This window comes from Ambystoma mexicanum, chromosome 10 (assembly GCF_040938575.1).
Source record: "Ambystoma mexicanum isolate Mex_15411 chromosome 10, UKY_AmexF1_1, whole genome shotgun sequence".
NCBI lineage: Eukaryota > Metazoa > Chordata > Amphibia > Caudata > Ambystomatidae > Ambystoma > Ambystoma mexicanum.
This window is the reverse complement of record NC_090932.1, coordinates 1,447,231,386-1,447,247,579: the sequence shown is the minus strand read 5'-3', so window position 1 is coordinate 1,447,247,579 and position 16,194 is coordinate 1,447,231,386. Positions and strand designations below refer to the sequence as shown.

General features: G+C 46.0%; 1 protein-coding gene across 1 annotated transcript in view; it reads right to left on the bottom strand.

The window, feature by feature from the left end:
- Positions 1 to 4,944: 4,944 nt before the first annotated feature.
- Positions 4,945 to 16,194, bottom strand: part of TMEM116 (transmembrane protein 116) — a 378,731-nt gene continuing 367,481 nt past the window's right edge. Inside the window, exons 9-11 of the mRNA XM_069619504.1 lie at positions 12,347 to 12,491; positions 10,856 to 10,932; positions 4,945 to 7,874 (exon numbers count right to left, since the gene is read on the bottom strand). Coding sequence (XP_069475605.1) covers positions 7,674 to 7,874; positions 10,856 to 10,932; positions 12,347 to 12,491 — 423 coding nt within the window. The 3' untranslated portion in view covers positions 4,945 to 7,673. The remainder of the gene's footprint in view (positions 7,875 to 10,855; positions 10,933 to 12,346; positions 12,492 to 16,194) is intronic.

The following is a 16,194-nucleotide window of genomic DNA, read 5'->3' as shown; positions in this document are numbered from 1 at the left end:
GTCGGCGAGAAGGTGTACCCATCTGGCCCTCTTCTCTGCCTTGCCTTCCTAAATGCCCACACACTTTCTATAGGCAATGTAGCCAAAAAGGACCAAGAGAAGAGCTTTGGCAAATGGGGGTGGGAAGCGAGTGAGGAGGCAGAGCTGGAGAGGAATCCTATCAAGTTTTCATTACAGTAGGAGTCTCAGGCCTGATAGGTTAACAGTGCACATGCTGCGGCTTTTGGTAAGTGCAGATATATGAGCATGTGTGTGGCCCTGCACAGACGCCGCAGGAGAGGAGGAGTAACGGAAGGGGTTGAAAAGATGGTTCAAATAATAAAATATATGGTGACGCAAACTTATCCCAAAATGCTGAGTTTTAAACAGGGTGGCCAGAAAGAGAGAGAAGGTACTATGACATGTGGGTCCACATTGAAATGACATCGTTTGGAAAGCCTTTGACCTTCAGCGACTTGAAAAAACATCCACCCAAAATCCAAAATGTTTAATGGTAGTGGATATCCTGTAATCCAGATTGTATACAGTTGCATTGCCCCAGTAGCATTGGTGAAACTGTCTAAGTTTCCTATTAATGGGGTGGGGTGGAGAAGGCTGCTTGGCCTGTGATCTACTGCTGTGTCGTTTGGAATCACCTGTGGGCTTCCTCCTGACCCAAGCCTCCCAAGGTTGCTGTTTAGTAGCAGAACAGAAGATGGTCATGTGGCAAGGAGATGGCTAAAGCGGCGGCACCAAGGGAGAAGCAATGCAAGCTTCCGTGCTGTGAGTGCCTACTTTATAGATCCTGAACGTGGCTACCAGAGAGGCAGTGAAGGGTACCCTGCATTGCAGAGGCTGCATGGGAAAACATTAGAACTCTTTTCTGTGTAAACATAGTCAACGTTTTGCTACAACATCTCAAAGCAGTATGTAGTGACTAAGCTTCCCCTGGACCCTGAGTTGAACGCTTGGTATGTTGGAGTGAGTGACAGAGAATGCATCCTGTGAGAATGTTGATGTATGAGTGGAAGTTCTGAGTGTGCAGTTGGAGAGATGTAGACCCCTAGAGAGGATGCCGGTGCATGTTGCCCTTACAGATAAGTAACAAGATTACACTACTTAAAGAAGAGTTTCTTAGCTTCCCATTTGACATTTATGCTTGTGTCCAGTTTTTATATTTAGTCATTGACCAAGAGCAGTCCTGCTTTTAAATGCTTCCGATTTAGGTTAACAAGAGAACTGAGGCACATGAGAGGAAACACAGTCCAAACGGAGAGTAAGGCTTAGAACACTGGTCCACTGGTCCCGCATCTCTCTCTCTTTTCACATTGCGCATCTAGGACAGAGGTCTGTAACCTGCAGCTCTCCAGATATTTTGGACTTCGACTCTCATGACCTCTCACCACTGGCTATGCTGGGTTGGGTTGATGGGAGTTTTAGCCCAAAACATCTGGAGAGCCAAAGGCTGCAGACCCCTGCTCTAGGACATGATATTACAAATTAATAATACGTTAATGCATTGAGAATAAATGAATGAAAAACAGGTGCTGTGCTGTGTGCTGAGTCATGGGTGGCGATGATTGACGGTGACCTAGGGCGCGCTCCTCGCCTTTCGTCTGTCTGGATGCAGGCTCGTTCTTTCCTCTCCGCGTCTTTCTCTAGGATTTCTGGATCTGTTTCTGAGATGAGTTCAGCCGGGGTCTTGTTTGTGGGCTCATGTGGCGTATTTCGATAATTTCGAAGCATCCAGGGCTTGGTGTGGGTCAACATTTTCTAGTCTGGCTCTTTGTAGTGTCTTTTTGATCGATGACATGAATCTCTCGGCCATCCCGTTGGCTTGTGGCCATAGGGGTGTTATTTTCTGGTGCTTGAACCCCAAGTGCTTGGCGAATGTTGTAAAATCGTGGCCACAGAAGGGTGGGCCATTGTCTGACTTGATGACGTCAGGTATGCCCCATTCGCTCACGACCTCGTATAAGACAGCTGCGACTTGGGCAAAGGCTGTGGATGAGGATCTCTTGACGATTGGGAACCTTGAATGTTCATCAATGAATAAGAGTAGGTATTCTCCTAATTCTAGGGGACCATAAAAGTCCACCGCCACTTTTTCCCATGGGTGTTCTGGTATCTGTGTCGGCTGTAGTGGTATCAGTGTTTCGGCTCTGGCCGTGCATTGGCACGCCATGCAGTTCCTTACCCATCGTTCAACTAGAGCGTCAAGGAAAGGGAACCACACGTGGCAGCGTAGTTGATGTTTGGTGTTGTCTCCTCCCCGGTGTCCCTCGTGGGCCGTCTTGATTATCTCTGACTGTAGGCCCTCTTCTCCAAACTAGATTTGAACCAAGGGTACCACCTGAGTCTAGAGGAATTACCACCTTTGCCACGCACGATGGACTATTTCGCTACACGCGTCTAAGTTTTGGCATATCATCAGCTGCAGAAATTTTCCACGAAGCCATCAGACAAATCATTCGGCCAATCAAAGGGGCACTGAACTACAGTGACGACATTCTTGTGTATGGGCAGTCAAAAGAAGAACATGATGTCGCCCTTCCTGCCACATGCAAGGCCGTCCAAGATGCTGGCCTCACCTGAATGGTTCAATTACCAGTCTTCTGTTTAGTGCTGCGATTAGTGCTGGGAAGTCAGCTTGTTCAGCTGTTGGGATGGTTTTTAACAGGACTTTGATTTCATTGCCTGCTAGGTTTAGAAACATGCTGCGTAGTCTTGGTGACTTTTCTTCCCCAGCGGCATCTATAAAGGTATTAAAGTCTTCTAACCACTAAATCCACCTTGGGCCCTTGTCCGCTTGGGGCATCATGGAGAAAGGGGGGGGGCATGCGCCATGCCGTGGTCACCGTGTTCCCTGTAGGAGCTGGTGGGTTTGGAGCTTGCTGATCTTGGGGCAAGCTCATGGTGAAGTGGTGGTGGTGAGCTGGGTGTGCAGCAGGTGGAATGGGCTTGGGCCTGCTGTGCTATGCGGTTGCTGTCGGTGCGGGGTGTCACCCACCTTTCTCAGGAGTCTGCCGGAGTCTGCTAGGCCTTGGTTGCGACCACTGGCGGATTGCCGTGCATTCGATGTGTGAGGGCACTTTACGCGCACCCTGGACGAGTAGTCTTCGACTGCGTGGAGTAGTCGCTGGAGGATGAGCCACGTGGAGATGAGGGATGCCCTAGATTGAGAAGGGCTTGAGTCTGGGATCATGCACCCCTTGCTTGAATGGATGGGCCCAGATCAGGCGTGTTGCTCTGCACGTGGCTTGCACATGTTCATGGAGGAGAAGGAGGAGGGCGGCCTCCTGTTCGTCTGCCTGCCAGTGGCATACGTGTTCATGTTCACATGGCCGTGTGTGCATAGAGGAGGGAGGGCGGGCCTGGGATCAGGTTCCACTATGGAGGAGGAGGGGCGGATGTGGGAACACACACGCCGGCAATGTGGAGCGGGCCGGGATCGGTCCGTTGGAGGAGGTGGGCCTGGGATCAGGCGCGGGATCTGGCGGGCTGGAAGTGCCTGCGCCGTATTGCTGAGCAGGATCACTGCCGGAGGATGAAGGAGGAGGAGGAGGACTCTGCTGTCCTGTAGAGCACCTCGTCGCCAGTTGTTGTGCCCGGATGGGCCACAGTAATAAGGACAGACACGCCGAGTTTGTGCGCATGTCTTTCTTTATTCGTTGCACAACGGATTCTGAATTCCAAAACGTTCCCTCCCCCTTGCGTGCCTTCTCGCGTGACGCTACCCACGTGACGCGGTGTCGGTCTTTTTAGGAGACACGAACACTGTAACAGCATGATTGTGGAACTGATGTCAATGTCATAATGAGGCACTCTTTTAAACTGCGAGCAGACCTCGTAGTTAGGAGCTCTGGGAAGGCAGTGGGTACACAGATGGTGCCTGATCCACAAAGCTTTTTTCAGCATCCGTTTCACTTTATGTCTACAGTACATAGGCCAATGGCCCTCATTCTGCAAAGTGTGTAAACGCAAAATACCTCTGGAATTAACATATCCACACTTCCCGAAACGAAAAATGACCCCTGTCTCCAAAATCAGCTGATTTACGCCAGTAGTAATTAATTACCTAAAAATTAATTTCCACTTTTTGCTGGTCTTTATTATTACCTGTATGTGCACAGCTGCTCCATATCAATGTGAATGTAAGCTGTCGTCACAAAACACCCATGTAATTATGCAAATATGTGTTTTTATGCTGGAACCTTAATCCTACCTAAAGTATTTGCATACCTGGTTGTGTTTTTACGATCAGAAGTACATTTCCACTCTCAGCTGTAAAAAAATTATGACAAATTTGGGGGACCTGTAATATGTTTTACATCTGGCAGTAATTACCTCCAGCGGTATTTACTTATAGTGGTAATTACCTCAAAGTGGTAATAAAATACTGCGAGCTGTCATATAAATTATCTATGTTGCCAGCATATACTTAAGTGTTAAGACCTGATCTGGCGGGCTGGATTGGGTGCTATTAGGCCCCCTGTTTGCCAATCCGGTAACCCAGGGTGCTGAGAGCATTGTATTTTCATTGAATGAGCCGGACGCATCATGGCGTCCCGTTCATTGAATGAAAACACTTCAGTAAGATGTCTTCATGGCGGCCACAATGGACCAGGAGTGGAAGCAGCAGCAGTTCAGGCGGCATTTGCTGCCGTCGCAGCCAGGTACGTAGGGAGGAGGGACGGAAGAGAACATGGGAAGGGATAGTGGGGGGAAGATGGCGAGCAGGGGAAGCAGCAACCAATCAGCTTGGAATGCAGGCTTACATCGGGAGATTCAGCCCGCGTTCCTGGTCCTCCTGATTGGCTGCCTCCCCCACGCAGGGTGCTAATGGCGGAGTGATAATTTTACTTTGGCGTTTGAGCAGTGCTAAAAGCAACACAGGAAAACATTTAAAACCAACCTTGAATAACCTTTGCAGACCCAATAGCATAGAAAAGACACTAGGGCTCATTTTAAGGAATAAACAATCTTTTTATCTGAATCGCATATTTTTGTGGACATTGGACATTGCATGACACAGTATTAAACCCAAGCACAACATGATCATCTTATCATGGTCTCCAGAGTCTCAGATCATATTTGTTGACGTCATTAATGTTTATGTTTATGTTTATTGAGTGTATATAGCGCTTTACACCATTAATGTGTAGTGTGAGTCACACCCGGCCTAGAGGGAAACGATCCGCCTTGGAAACCAGTATTTCAGCGACAGACCTGGACATTGTTCATTGCGTCTTCTTCCTGCAAGTCAAATAGTTACCACAGAAACAAAGTAGGCGCCTTAATTTTTAAATGCAAACAGCTATTTTAACTTACATCAAGGAGAGGAATGAGAGAACTAAACAACACAAATATATATTAAAAAAATTGTATTAAGAATATGGCAATCCATCATGGCGCGGATCTGCCAGATCCCGTTACACAGATTGATGTTTCCACTGCCATCTCCAAGGTGTGGATTTCTCCTTAAATTAATCTTCTGTTCCCAGGATCGTCCAACTAGAACAAGAGCAGAGTCTTGGCATCTATACAACGTGAAAACAGCAGAAGCAACCCTAGAGTTCACGTGTAGAAAATGTATTTGCATAGGGGTGCAAACATTTGGTTCAGGAGTGTTTCAGTGTGTAGGCCTGGTTGGGTTGTTACTATAAGGATGTGGGTCGAGTAGACACCGTTCGAACCGTAGCGTTCGACCCATCAACGCTGCACTTTCTTCTATTAGACAGTCTCCATGGAGATCAGAAAGAACCAGAATGAGGAGGTTTTACTGATATGACAAAATCACAGTAAGCAAAACATTAGACAAGGTGGGGAGACAAAAATAAACATAGGTCCTCCTGTGTCTACTGCACCCTATTTCTATGTACAATCAAGTAAGACATTTGGGACAAAGCTGCTCCTACTCCCCAAGGTTCCCACAACGCTCTCAAAGCTTGCAGGCCTCAGGCAGATTAGCGGCTCCAAATCCTGGATGCCAAAGGGATTACCCCAGATGACGCAGTCACACGGTGTAGGGTTGCCATACCCCTTGCTTTATTAGGAATTTGACTGCCTTTCTCCCGCGCACCTTGTTCCATTGCGCGCCCCTATCCACCCCTTCTAAACTGTGCGTAGTTGCTCCCCAGCTGGGTTTGCACAATAGAAAAGTCCATTCAGACATACATACAGTCTCCTTCAACACAGAAACAGCCGTTCTTTATGGATGATGATGATGATGGTGAAGGACAATATTTGCATCACCTTCTCCAGTCTTAGGGGCGGCAGGAGGAGGAGGAAGGAAGTTAATGAGAGAGGGAAGATGCCTGTCAAGAAGGAGGAGGTTGGGTTGAGATCCCTGGGCCATGATAGTGGCAGATCTAGAAATACCCTTTGTTTGGGCTTGTTGAGCAAGCACTCTGATTGCAAGACTGGCTTGGAGGGACCTGAAAAGACATTTTGATATTTTAACATCTGGTGTGCAGTTCTCTCCAGCAAATCATCATCACCACATCATGAATGATGGCTGTACTGAAGAAATAAATCATATCATCACATTTTTATAAAGCGGTTAATACCAGATTCCTCTTGCTTGCTTGCACGATAATAGTAGGTGTGATTAATATAAATGTACTCAATATTTTGGCCTCAGAAGGATAAAGGGCTGTCGGCCCTCATGGGGTTCAAAACAGCGACGACAGGTTGCACAGATCTCAGAAATGAGTGCTTAACTTGCTTAGCTATATTACCGCTAGGGGAAGACACATTCTGGTAGATTTATTGAAGAGTTCATTCAGTTACAGAAGCAAACTATATCAGGAGCGCTTTCCATGAGTAACATACATGGATACCTGCTGCAATACATCAGCATTCATGAGAGAACACAGGAGTACGCTGTGCTGGGCACAAGGGGGCAACCCAGATTATTTGGGGGCAAGAAGGGACCAGAAGGTAGTTTTCCTGATGTCCCTAGCGGCTCTTCACTCCTCGGCCTTTAACCTCTCTCCACTAGTGCTGTGTCATTTATGGACCATATAGTCAGACTAGTAGGCATACACATCAGCAAACTTAAGATCATGCACACATGTATTGCATGCTAACACTTGTGTGGGGAAACAATTGTTTTCACAGCCGGGGAATGTAAATTCTGTAGTCTTATATTTTCACATACATTTCTTGTTTTTAGGCTTTTTGTCCATTGAGCCATTCATCTTCATAAATATGGCTTTCTGCCAGCTCATTGTTTAAGTCAACCCTTAAAAGTGCCAGTCAAATAGTGAGGTAAAACACACACACACACACACACACACACGCACACGCACACGCACACGCACACAGACACACACACACACACACACTACCACGTGGCTTAGAATCATTATGATCATCTGACCATTAACACATTCAAAATCTAAATCTACAACTATATTACAACACCCCTACCCTACTTCATCGGCATCACACCAAACTCACCAATGCCCACTTCAACGTTCACGTAATATTTTTAAATAAATAATCATTACGGGTCCCTTTTCAGATGGGAGCCACTTTCCGTTTCAACCTATGGCTTAAATCATTATGATCCCCTTCAGGACATGTGCCTCGTGTGCGTTGTTTTTGGGACAATCGCCTTCTTCATTCCAGTCCATCGTTTTTAGAAGACCACAAGAAGCAGCTTTCCCGAGCAGAGTTGTGAGGGATACTCAAATAACTGTGTTCGTTACTCCATCCACATTCCCTGTAGTGAGTTGTGTGCTGTGGTACAGTCTCTTCTTCTCGGATCGCAGCAGTGGCGTCTGAGTGCCGGCGTCGTGGCAGCTTCTCTGCTTCAAGTAGCGGTAGAAATTCTGGGTCCATCCGTAGACAAGGCAGTTCAGCAGCCCTTGTGATGTTGCTGTGAAGGCCTGGAAGGAAGAATTATTCATTGTAAATGAAACATTGAAGTCTGTGTGGAATCCTCACCACAGTAAAACAAGCCTGGCTCAGCATACTCTGAAAAGCAATTCCTTCCTGGCCAGAGGCTACCCATGTGACTATCGGCTCCTTTCAATTACAACATTACTGGTGAAAATGGTGGAACAGGTAGCAACCCAATAGGTCACCGGACATTTATAAAGCAAGGACTTGCTGAGTGGTAAATCCGCTTCAATCCTGAGGGTCATGATGATTCTGTGCTTTATTCAACTGATGAACAGGTATCTAAAGCATGTTATTTATTTATTTTATTTTATTTATTGTGCATTTGTAAGGCGCTTATACATCAAGAAATTGTGTTTCAAAGTGCCCACAGGGCAAAGGGTAGGGAACATGGGAACAAAGGCAAATAGAATAAGCTGATGAACAGGAAAGGGGTGGTCCTACTAGGCCTTGTGAGCATTCAAAACGTGCAAGTGCAGGGAGAGAGAGAAGGGACTGGGAAGGGGGTAAGTGCTAGGAGCTCCACAGAGGTAAGTGCCAAGGACAGCTGTGTGCAACAGTAAGTGCCTGGCAGAGAACGCTTGGTACAGAATGATCACCTGCCAATAATAAGTGCAGGCCTGTGAGAACACAAGCTAGTGGGTGCCCGAAGGCAAGTGCTGGGATGGGGAGGAAGGCTGAGGGCGATTGGGTAGAAGGCCGAGACCCAGAAGGACGCATAAGGTCCCAGGCCACCAATCTCAGCGACAGGAGTGAGAAGGGAAGGAGGAGGTGAAGAGGAGAGTCTTCAGGCGCTTCCGGAATTTGAGGAGATGCGGCTCAAGACGGAGAGGTACATCCTTACTACACCCAGTGGATTTGCCCGTGGCATTTTACATAATGTTCGACAAATCTTTCTGAACAAATTCAAATGAAATTCAACCATACGGTGCTTGTTCCCCATTCCCTGGTTCTTGCAATTTAGGCTGATAGACTTAAACTTCCTTTACACTATCATAGGGTGCAGAATTCTACGGGTATATACCAGTCATAATATGCAAACTGTGTATGAAGTCACTGCCTCTACAAGATCTTGGGGCCAACATCGGGGTTAGTTTCAAATCATGGGCAATTGACAGAAACCGCTTTTCAGCATTACAGGAAATCCCTCGGGGCACCCAAAGATGGTCAATAGCCACTTCACACCGTATTACTACAAAACATCGTAGACCATCATTGCGAATCTGAAAATGTTGAATGTTTAAAGCCCCATTTCACTGTATAAATATATATATACAGTGAAATGGGGCTTTAAACATTCAACATTTTCAGATTCGCAATGATGGTCTATTATATATATGTGGGGGGATGGATTCAGTTGATAATAAATGTGGGGGAACATACAGGGGGTATGGGGAGACTGCAGGGTTATTCCTTGCATATATATGCAGCGAAATGGGGTAAAAGAAAAAACAATTAGGTATTTTCGGATTCACAGTGTTTTTTTAAGCGATATTTTCACACACACTGGGTAGACGTCAAATGGCCGAATCTCACCAGCAGCAATACCAAACTCTTATGGTAAGACTCGAAGAACATCTCAACGAAATACAAATGTGAATATTCCCCATAGTTCTAGCCATTACCCAATCACTTATCAAGCAAAGGCTAAGACTCTAGCAGTAAAATTCAACTCTGAGTTCAACATGGAAAACCAAGTATGCCCGATCAGCCACACAAGCCATGACCACATAAGTCCACCTGGAGCCTACTGGAAATGTAGGTACATGACAAATAAAAGGTCCACTCAAAGTACAGGTAAGAGCACAAATGCATTATGGAAATATCCTTTACTTCATACACCACCCAAAACTGATGTTTGATCTACAAAATAAGACCTATAACAAGTAGATAGATTAAAATGATGCAATTCAACTTCCATTTTGAAGAAAGTAACTTGGCCGAAGGATGACTTGACACTGAAATGGAAATCTGTAAAAGCAATAAAACTAAAACAAGATATCCCTTCCCCCAACTATTGTCAGGAGTAGTTCAAATCCTACTTCCCAGCAAGAAATCTCTGAACCCCAGAAGATGGACAGGAGATGCAAACACCTTGTTTCAGGAACAATGCTATGCGAGGGTGAAAGTTCTCAGTGGCAAGGCCCAAAGTATGGACTGGTCTGTATCTAGAGGGCTCTGCATATAGATTGGTGTCTATGCAGGGAACTGAGTGTGGGATGGTCTCTCTACATATGGCACGGAGTAAAGATTGGTCTTGCCAGGTGGGATCCTAATTACAGATTGGTCTGTCCACGCATGCCACTGAGAATGGACTGCTTTCTCTACTCAGGGCACTCAGAATTGGCTGGCCTGTCCAGTTCCGGGTCCTGAGTATGATTTTTCTCTCTATATCCGAGTAAGGATTGGGCTCCCTGCACAGATGCCTGAGTATAGATTAGTCTCTCCTATAATGGGCACTGGGTATGGATTGCTCTGTTTATGCATGATGCTAATGGCACAACGTTTTTTTTAATTTATTTATTGTATAAAATTCTATCAAGAACTTTACAATTAAGTCATTCATATTCACTTATAAAACTCATATTTACAAATTCATATCATCTTTCATTCACAACAACAATATATCCCATTTAACCCAAAATTTTACAATCAATCTATCTCACTGAATACGCGGTCTTCTGGAGCTAAGTTGTGAAAGAGAAAGGCTGTAGACATGCCCTGCACTCTCATCATTTCTACACTCACATAAGCCTCTGGACGGCCACAGAGGTTTGGAATTCTAACAAACACATGTGTACATTGCAAGGAATGTTGGACGAAACCTAGCATGGAAATGGAAAGGGTAGGAAACATAACAATACATGTGCCTATCATTTCTAGTAGAGTTACACAGGTGGACAACATCAAACACGCAGGTGACTAAACACATAGGGAAAAGGGCATGCAATAATTGCCATGAATTTACCTGCAGGACGTATAAGATCATATAGAATGTGGTGTGCTCTTCGAAGTAAAACAGCTTCACTATTCCAAGGATGACCGCTGTAAGGAGAATGGCATAGGGTTTAGCTTTGCTATCGTGAGGAAGGTCATCTTGCAAATGTCTCCCTATTGGCCAGGCACACTGAGGCACCTTGCTGTACAATGTCCTTCTTTCAGCCATTCATAGCAAATGAATCCTGAATATACAGATTCCCAATCTATTGTCGGTGCTTACTTGCATGCGACCCACACTGTATGTGCATATTCTGCTTTGCTGCATTCCAAGTGCATTTATTACATGGGGCCCGATTCATGGACTATTGCCCGGTTCAACGTGACTTTGCACTGCTGAAAAGTGACTTTGCACTGCCGACACAAACCCCAATTCATGGAACTGTGCAAAGTGTATTTTTGCAGTGCAAAGTCCCGGCAAAGTCAGCGCATAGTCCTTTTTGCAGTTCAGTTCCATGAATAAGGGTTTGTGTCAATAGTGCAAAGCCACTTTTCAGCAGTGCAAATTCACTTTGAACCGGGCAAATATTCCATGAATCGGGCCCCATGCGTCTACATGTATTCCGTGTGGGGGGTTGTATGCGTCAGTATGTGTGTGCGTGCACATGGGCAAGCGCACAGACATTTGTTGTGTGTGTGTGCGTGTTTGTGGTTCATTTGGGGGTATGCATGCATCTGAGAATATTTCCTGAGTGTGCTGCCTGTGTGCAGTGTTCTTCCTTGCATCCCACACATACTGTGTGTGCACACTGTATGTGCATGCTTGTGTTCTCAGCATTATGCTGTTGGTGCCCATGGTGTGAGCTTAAATCTGTATTCAAAATCCCCAAACACGCATAAGTCCTTCCATTCTGGACCCACTGGGAGGGTTCAAACTTATAATACCATTTTGGGATATACAAACGTGATTATCTTCAGCGTGGCTGTTTGCGACGTGCACTAGTTGCAGGCAAGGGCTAGGTGTATGCCGCAAACCTCGAAACTTGAAGCAGGCAAGTTAAAGATATGCACCCCAAAAGCCTATTTTTTGGGTCCATGAAAAGCCAAATGCCAAAAAACATCTATTTTGAACATGCTTTTTTACATGAAACCATCCAAGTAAGTTCACAAAATGTAGCGTGCATGTGTGGAACTGCCACATCTGATTTCTGATCCATTTGGTGAACACACGTGGACAAGGTTAAATGTTCCTATTTCACTATATTAAGTACTAAGGACCCTTAACTATAGTACCGCTCCCGCGACACTATATGATAAACACCCTTTTTTCAGCACGCTTAATAATGACACATGCCTTGCTGTAGGGGCTCCCAGGCCCTTCCCCTCACTGACGTGTTACCTGTGTCACCTCAGAAGGCACGCTTCAGTAAACCACGACCCCCACCGAGCTGCTGGCCGGGGGGCTAGGGTTGGAATGACTCGAGGATTAGTAAACTGCTTGCAGTGAGTCTGATGGACTGACCTGGCGCCCAGCAATAGAAGAAGACGCACGGGTACATGGCGGCTCTGCGTTCCGCCACGCTGATCAGAATGGAGCGGTGGTCGTCGGAAGTGCCACTGGTCTGCACGTACTTCCGGTGCATAGCACAGGCTCTGGATAGGAGGACCTAAGGGCGAAAAGGAGCAATCAGACTGGTGTCGCAAGGGTTCAGCGAAGCACGCTTTTGCTGCAGGTCGTTCTGACATTTCTTGAGTACTCAAACGCAGCAACATCGTTGATTAAGGAAATGACAAAGTTTACAGCCAGACGTCAGGGTCAAACAACTGGCAGCACACCTACAAATGGGCTTTTCTGACTTCATCTAACATGATAAAGATCGGCACCACCTACATCAACGTAGTTTAATTATGTTCCCACTCGCCTGCACGTATTGCTCCAGATGGAATGACAAACAGTCTAAGGAGGTCATTCAGAGGGTGGAGCAAGGGAAACAAATGGCATTAAGCCAAAGAATCACCAATGGACATAGTCGCCTATTTAAAGGTGGGTTCTTAATATTGAGCAGTGAATTTAGCATCAGCGTCTACATCAGTACCAACATTGATAGAGCAAGGGACCATTAGCCACCTGTGCAATTAGCTAAATATTGCAACAACAAAGAGATGACAACAGAAATAGGAGGCAAATAGCACCAACAATGTGCTCTCTTCTAGGCATGGTGCAAACGTTGGTCAGGTTGTCCTCACACAAACCAAAAATGAAAACACATGTTATCAGCAGCAGCATGTGGCGTTAGGTTCTGGTGGCTACATCACACTTTGTGGGTCATTTTCCATGGCCCAGAATGATAAACTCAGGAGCAAAACAACGGCGCTTATGCCTTGGTTTACCACTCTAGGCCAATTTGAAAATGTTTTGAGTGGGAGACAAGGCGAGGAATTTGTTTCATGGACGTCATTTCATCAAAATGCTAGGGGTAGTGGAAGTGACATCACACAGCCTTTGACCTCCGATGACATCACAGGAAGTGATGACATTTGACCCCACCCCCCAAGTGACATTACGTGAAGTGATGGGACACAACCTCCAGAGGCGTCTAACACTCGTGTTTCCAGGCGCTCTCATTTCAGCCAGATACAAGAACCAAGGCACAGAGGGAGGCAAGATTTGTTCACGGTCACACATTTGTGGAATGCCATTTTCCAGATTCGACATGGATCCTATGTGTAAAACATACACAATGCAGTACTTGTAACAGGGTAACCGAAATCTCTAACGCAGGCTACAGCTAGTGTATGAAACATCTATAGCTCAATGAACACAGAAGTGCTTGTTATCTGTGGCATTAATGTGTTAAACAAGCCAAAGAAGCACTGACCTGGGGAGGCGCTGTTTATTTAACCAAGCGCAAAATGCTGCATGAGCAAGGCCTGAGAATTAGATCATTGACCAGGATTTAGTATCAACAAAATTCCCTGGTTATAAATGTATCTATGAGTCAGCTACCACTACGATATAAGAAACCTATTGTGCGGGTGTAAGCTGAGGCCATCTGTCTCCACTGGCATTTATCTTTAAGTTATCTGATAAGCAACCACATGGTGCCCCCAACAACCCAGAGCCGAACATACCACCTTAATCTCCTAGTCATTGATGGATGACTCTTCTTCAATCTTTTTTAACGGTGTGAGGTGTGGGGAGGGAAGGCTGCACTTCCCTCAAGAGTGGGGCGCAATGCATCTACATTTTTCAGAGCTCTATGTGCGAGGTGCATTATTCAATGACACCCACCCCCCGAACCGGCCTGTGAATGAAGCTTGCACAAAGCCCTTTCCAAGAAGGAGTTTGAGTGGGGAGGGGCGAGGCATTCCATGGCTCTCTCACTTCTGAGATTCTGTGTCCAACGCTCATTTTCTTAAACAGTGTTGCACTAGAGCAGGGTCCTGGTTCGCAGCCCCTCTCAAGCATTCACATCACACTTGAATTCGTTCCAGGTGAGCAGAGCCCAATCAGTGGTGTAGCACAATATTTGAGGCCCCCCTGCGAGCCATGCTGAGCCCCCCCGCCCCCACAAGCTCCTTAACAAGGCTGAGGGAATGCCACATCCTGGGCCGGCCTGGGCCATCACGTGTACGCAATGCCCATGATGATTATGCCACTGCAGGGACATGCACTACTCCAAGTGAAAGAAGTAAATATGTTTTTTAATCAAAGCTTAAATGTTTCCCCTAACATAGAAGGAAGGGGCGGTGCCTGGTCCCAAAATAAGTGGTGGATGGTGAGTTGTTTTATTGGAGGGTGTAAATATTTGTCACAAATATGCGATTGTGACCGAGCACAGTGAGGGGCTCGAACTAACGAAAACGTATTCGGCATAGAGTCAGGAAGATTCTTCCCCCTCCGATGGATTAAAATGGTGCATTACGCTGCACACTTTCTGTGAAAATGTGGGTAGAAGGCCAGTTTGCAATCAGTTTTGTAGGGTAACTCATGGAAAAATAGTACAGTAGATGCAAGTCACCAAATGTGCACAAGTGCATTTCCCAATGCATTGTCATGCCGGGCCCTGCAATATATGTCAGTATAGAAAACATTTTCATGCTGGCGGTGCCCATACATTTCCATGCTGACTCCACCAACATATGCCAGTATTCGCATATAGGAACATACTCACGTTCGCTCTGAGATGTTTTTTATAGTATCATTGCTGGCACTAGGCACAAAGCTGTCTCTACCAATATATGCCGGTACTCCTATGTAATAATATACTCCCATTGGTTTGGCTATTAAAAGTGACATGTCACAATAATAAAACATAAGAACACATATCATCCTTGCTTCATCATTGATGCTCAGTTAATAAAAAGTCATGCTACGGTAAGAATATACAGGCTGCTACACCAAAATGTCAGTCTAGCTAGGTAATACTACTTATCTTGCACATACATACATCTGACACGCACTTCAGACATGCAAAATACACTTCACATTTTAAAAAAAGCTGTTTTACCTGCTTTTCCAGCTTTGGTCCGTCACTCCAGGCTACCCTCGGCTTCTCCGTGCTGCTCACAAACAGGAACCAGGAAGATGGGAGAGCTTCCTGGTTCCTGTATACGAGCCACCAGGAAGCCGGAGGAGAAGGGGTTGTAGCTGAACGTGGCATGTCAAACATGCAGCATGTCACGGTCAGCTCCAACCCCTACTGAGGCTTCCTTCTTGCGCTGCAAACCCCGGTCCAGCCTTCACCCTGATGGTTGAGGACTGCACCGGGGCACCCCAGACCTGGTGTGGTGGGGCACCCGCACTGCAGGGGCTGAGTGGTCCCTGCTACACCAGGAGCTTCAGTAAAAAAATAAATACAACTTTTTTCTTTTTTCTTCTTTTTTACAGGGGTAGGTAGGGAGAACACAGGGGTCGTGGGTGCGACCCCCTGGCAACCCCAAACAACGTCCCTGATTTGTTTCCTCCTCGCCCTTGCTGCTCCGCCTCAGAACCTCTTAGTTGTACACCTGCATGAGATCGCCATGCAGATGTAACACAAATGGATTCCAGTGAAATTTGCCTGCATTGAGAACTTACTGAAAGCAGGCAGATTCAATAGGAATGTGTTCTAAGTGCCACCTGAAATTTGTTATTTACAGACAGCATTTACATTTTCATAAAACGGATTGTAATAGTAAAAATGTAAAGGCAATAAGTGCTAAAATTGACCGTCTCCTTCATGCAGTTACCATTTTTTGAAAAATGACGCCCTCTGGGTGCATTGTTCCCGGGTTTGAAATTTTGGGGAGATGGGTGCTATTTAGTTCCTGCTTGTAGCCTAGGAGAGGCTGGTTAGCTTGACACCAACCGCTACCAGGAGTCACCTC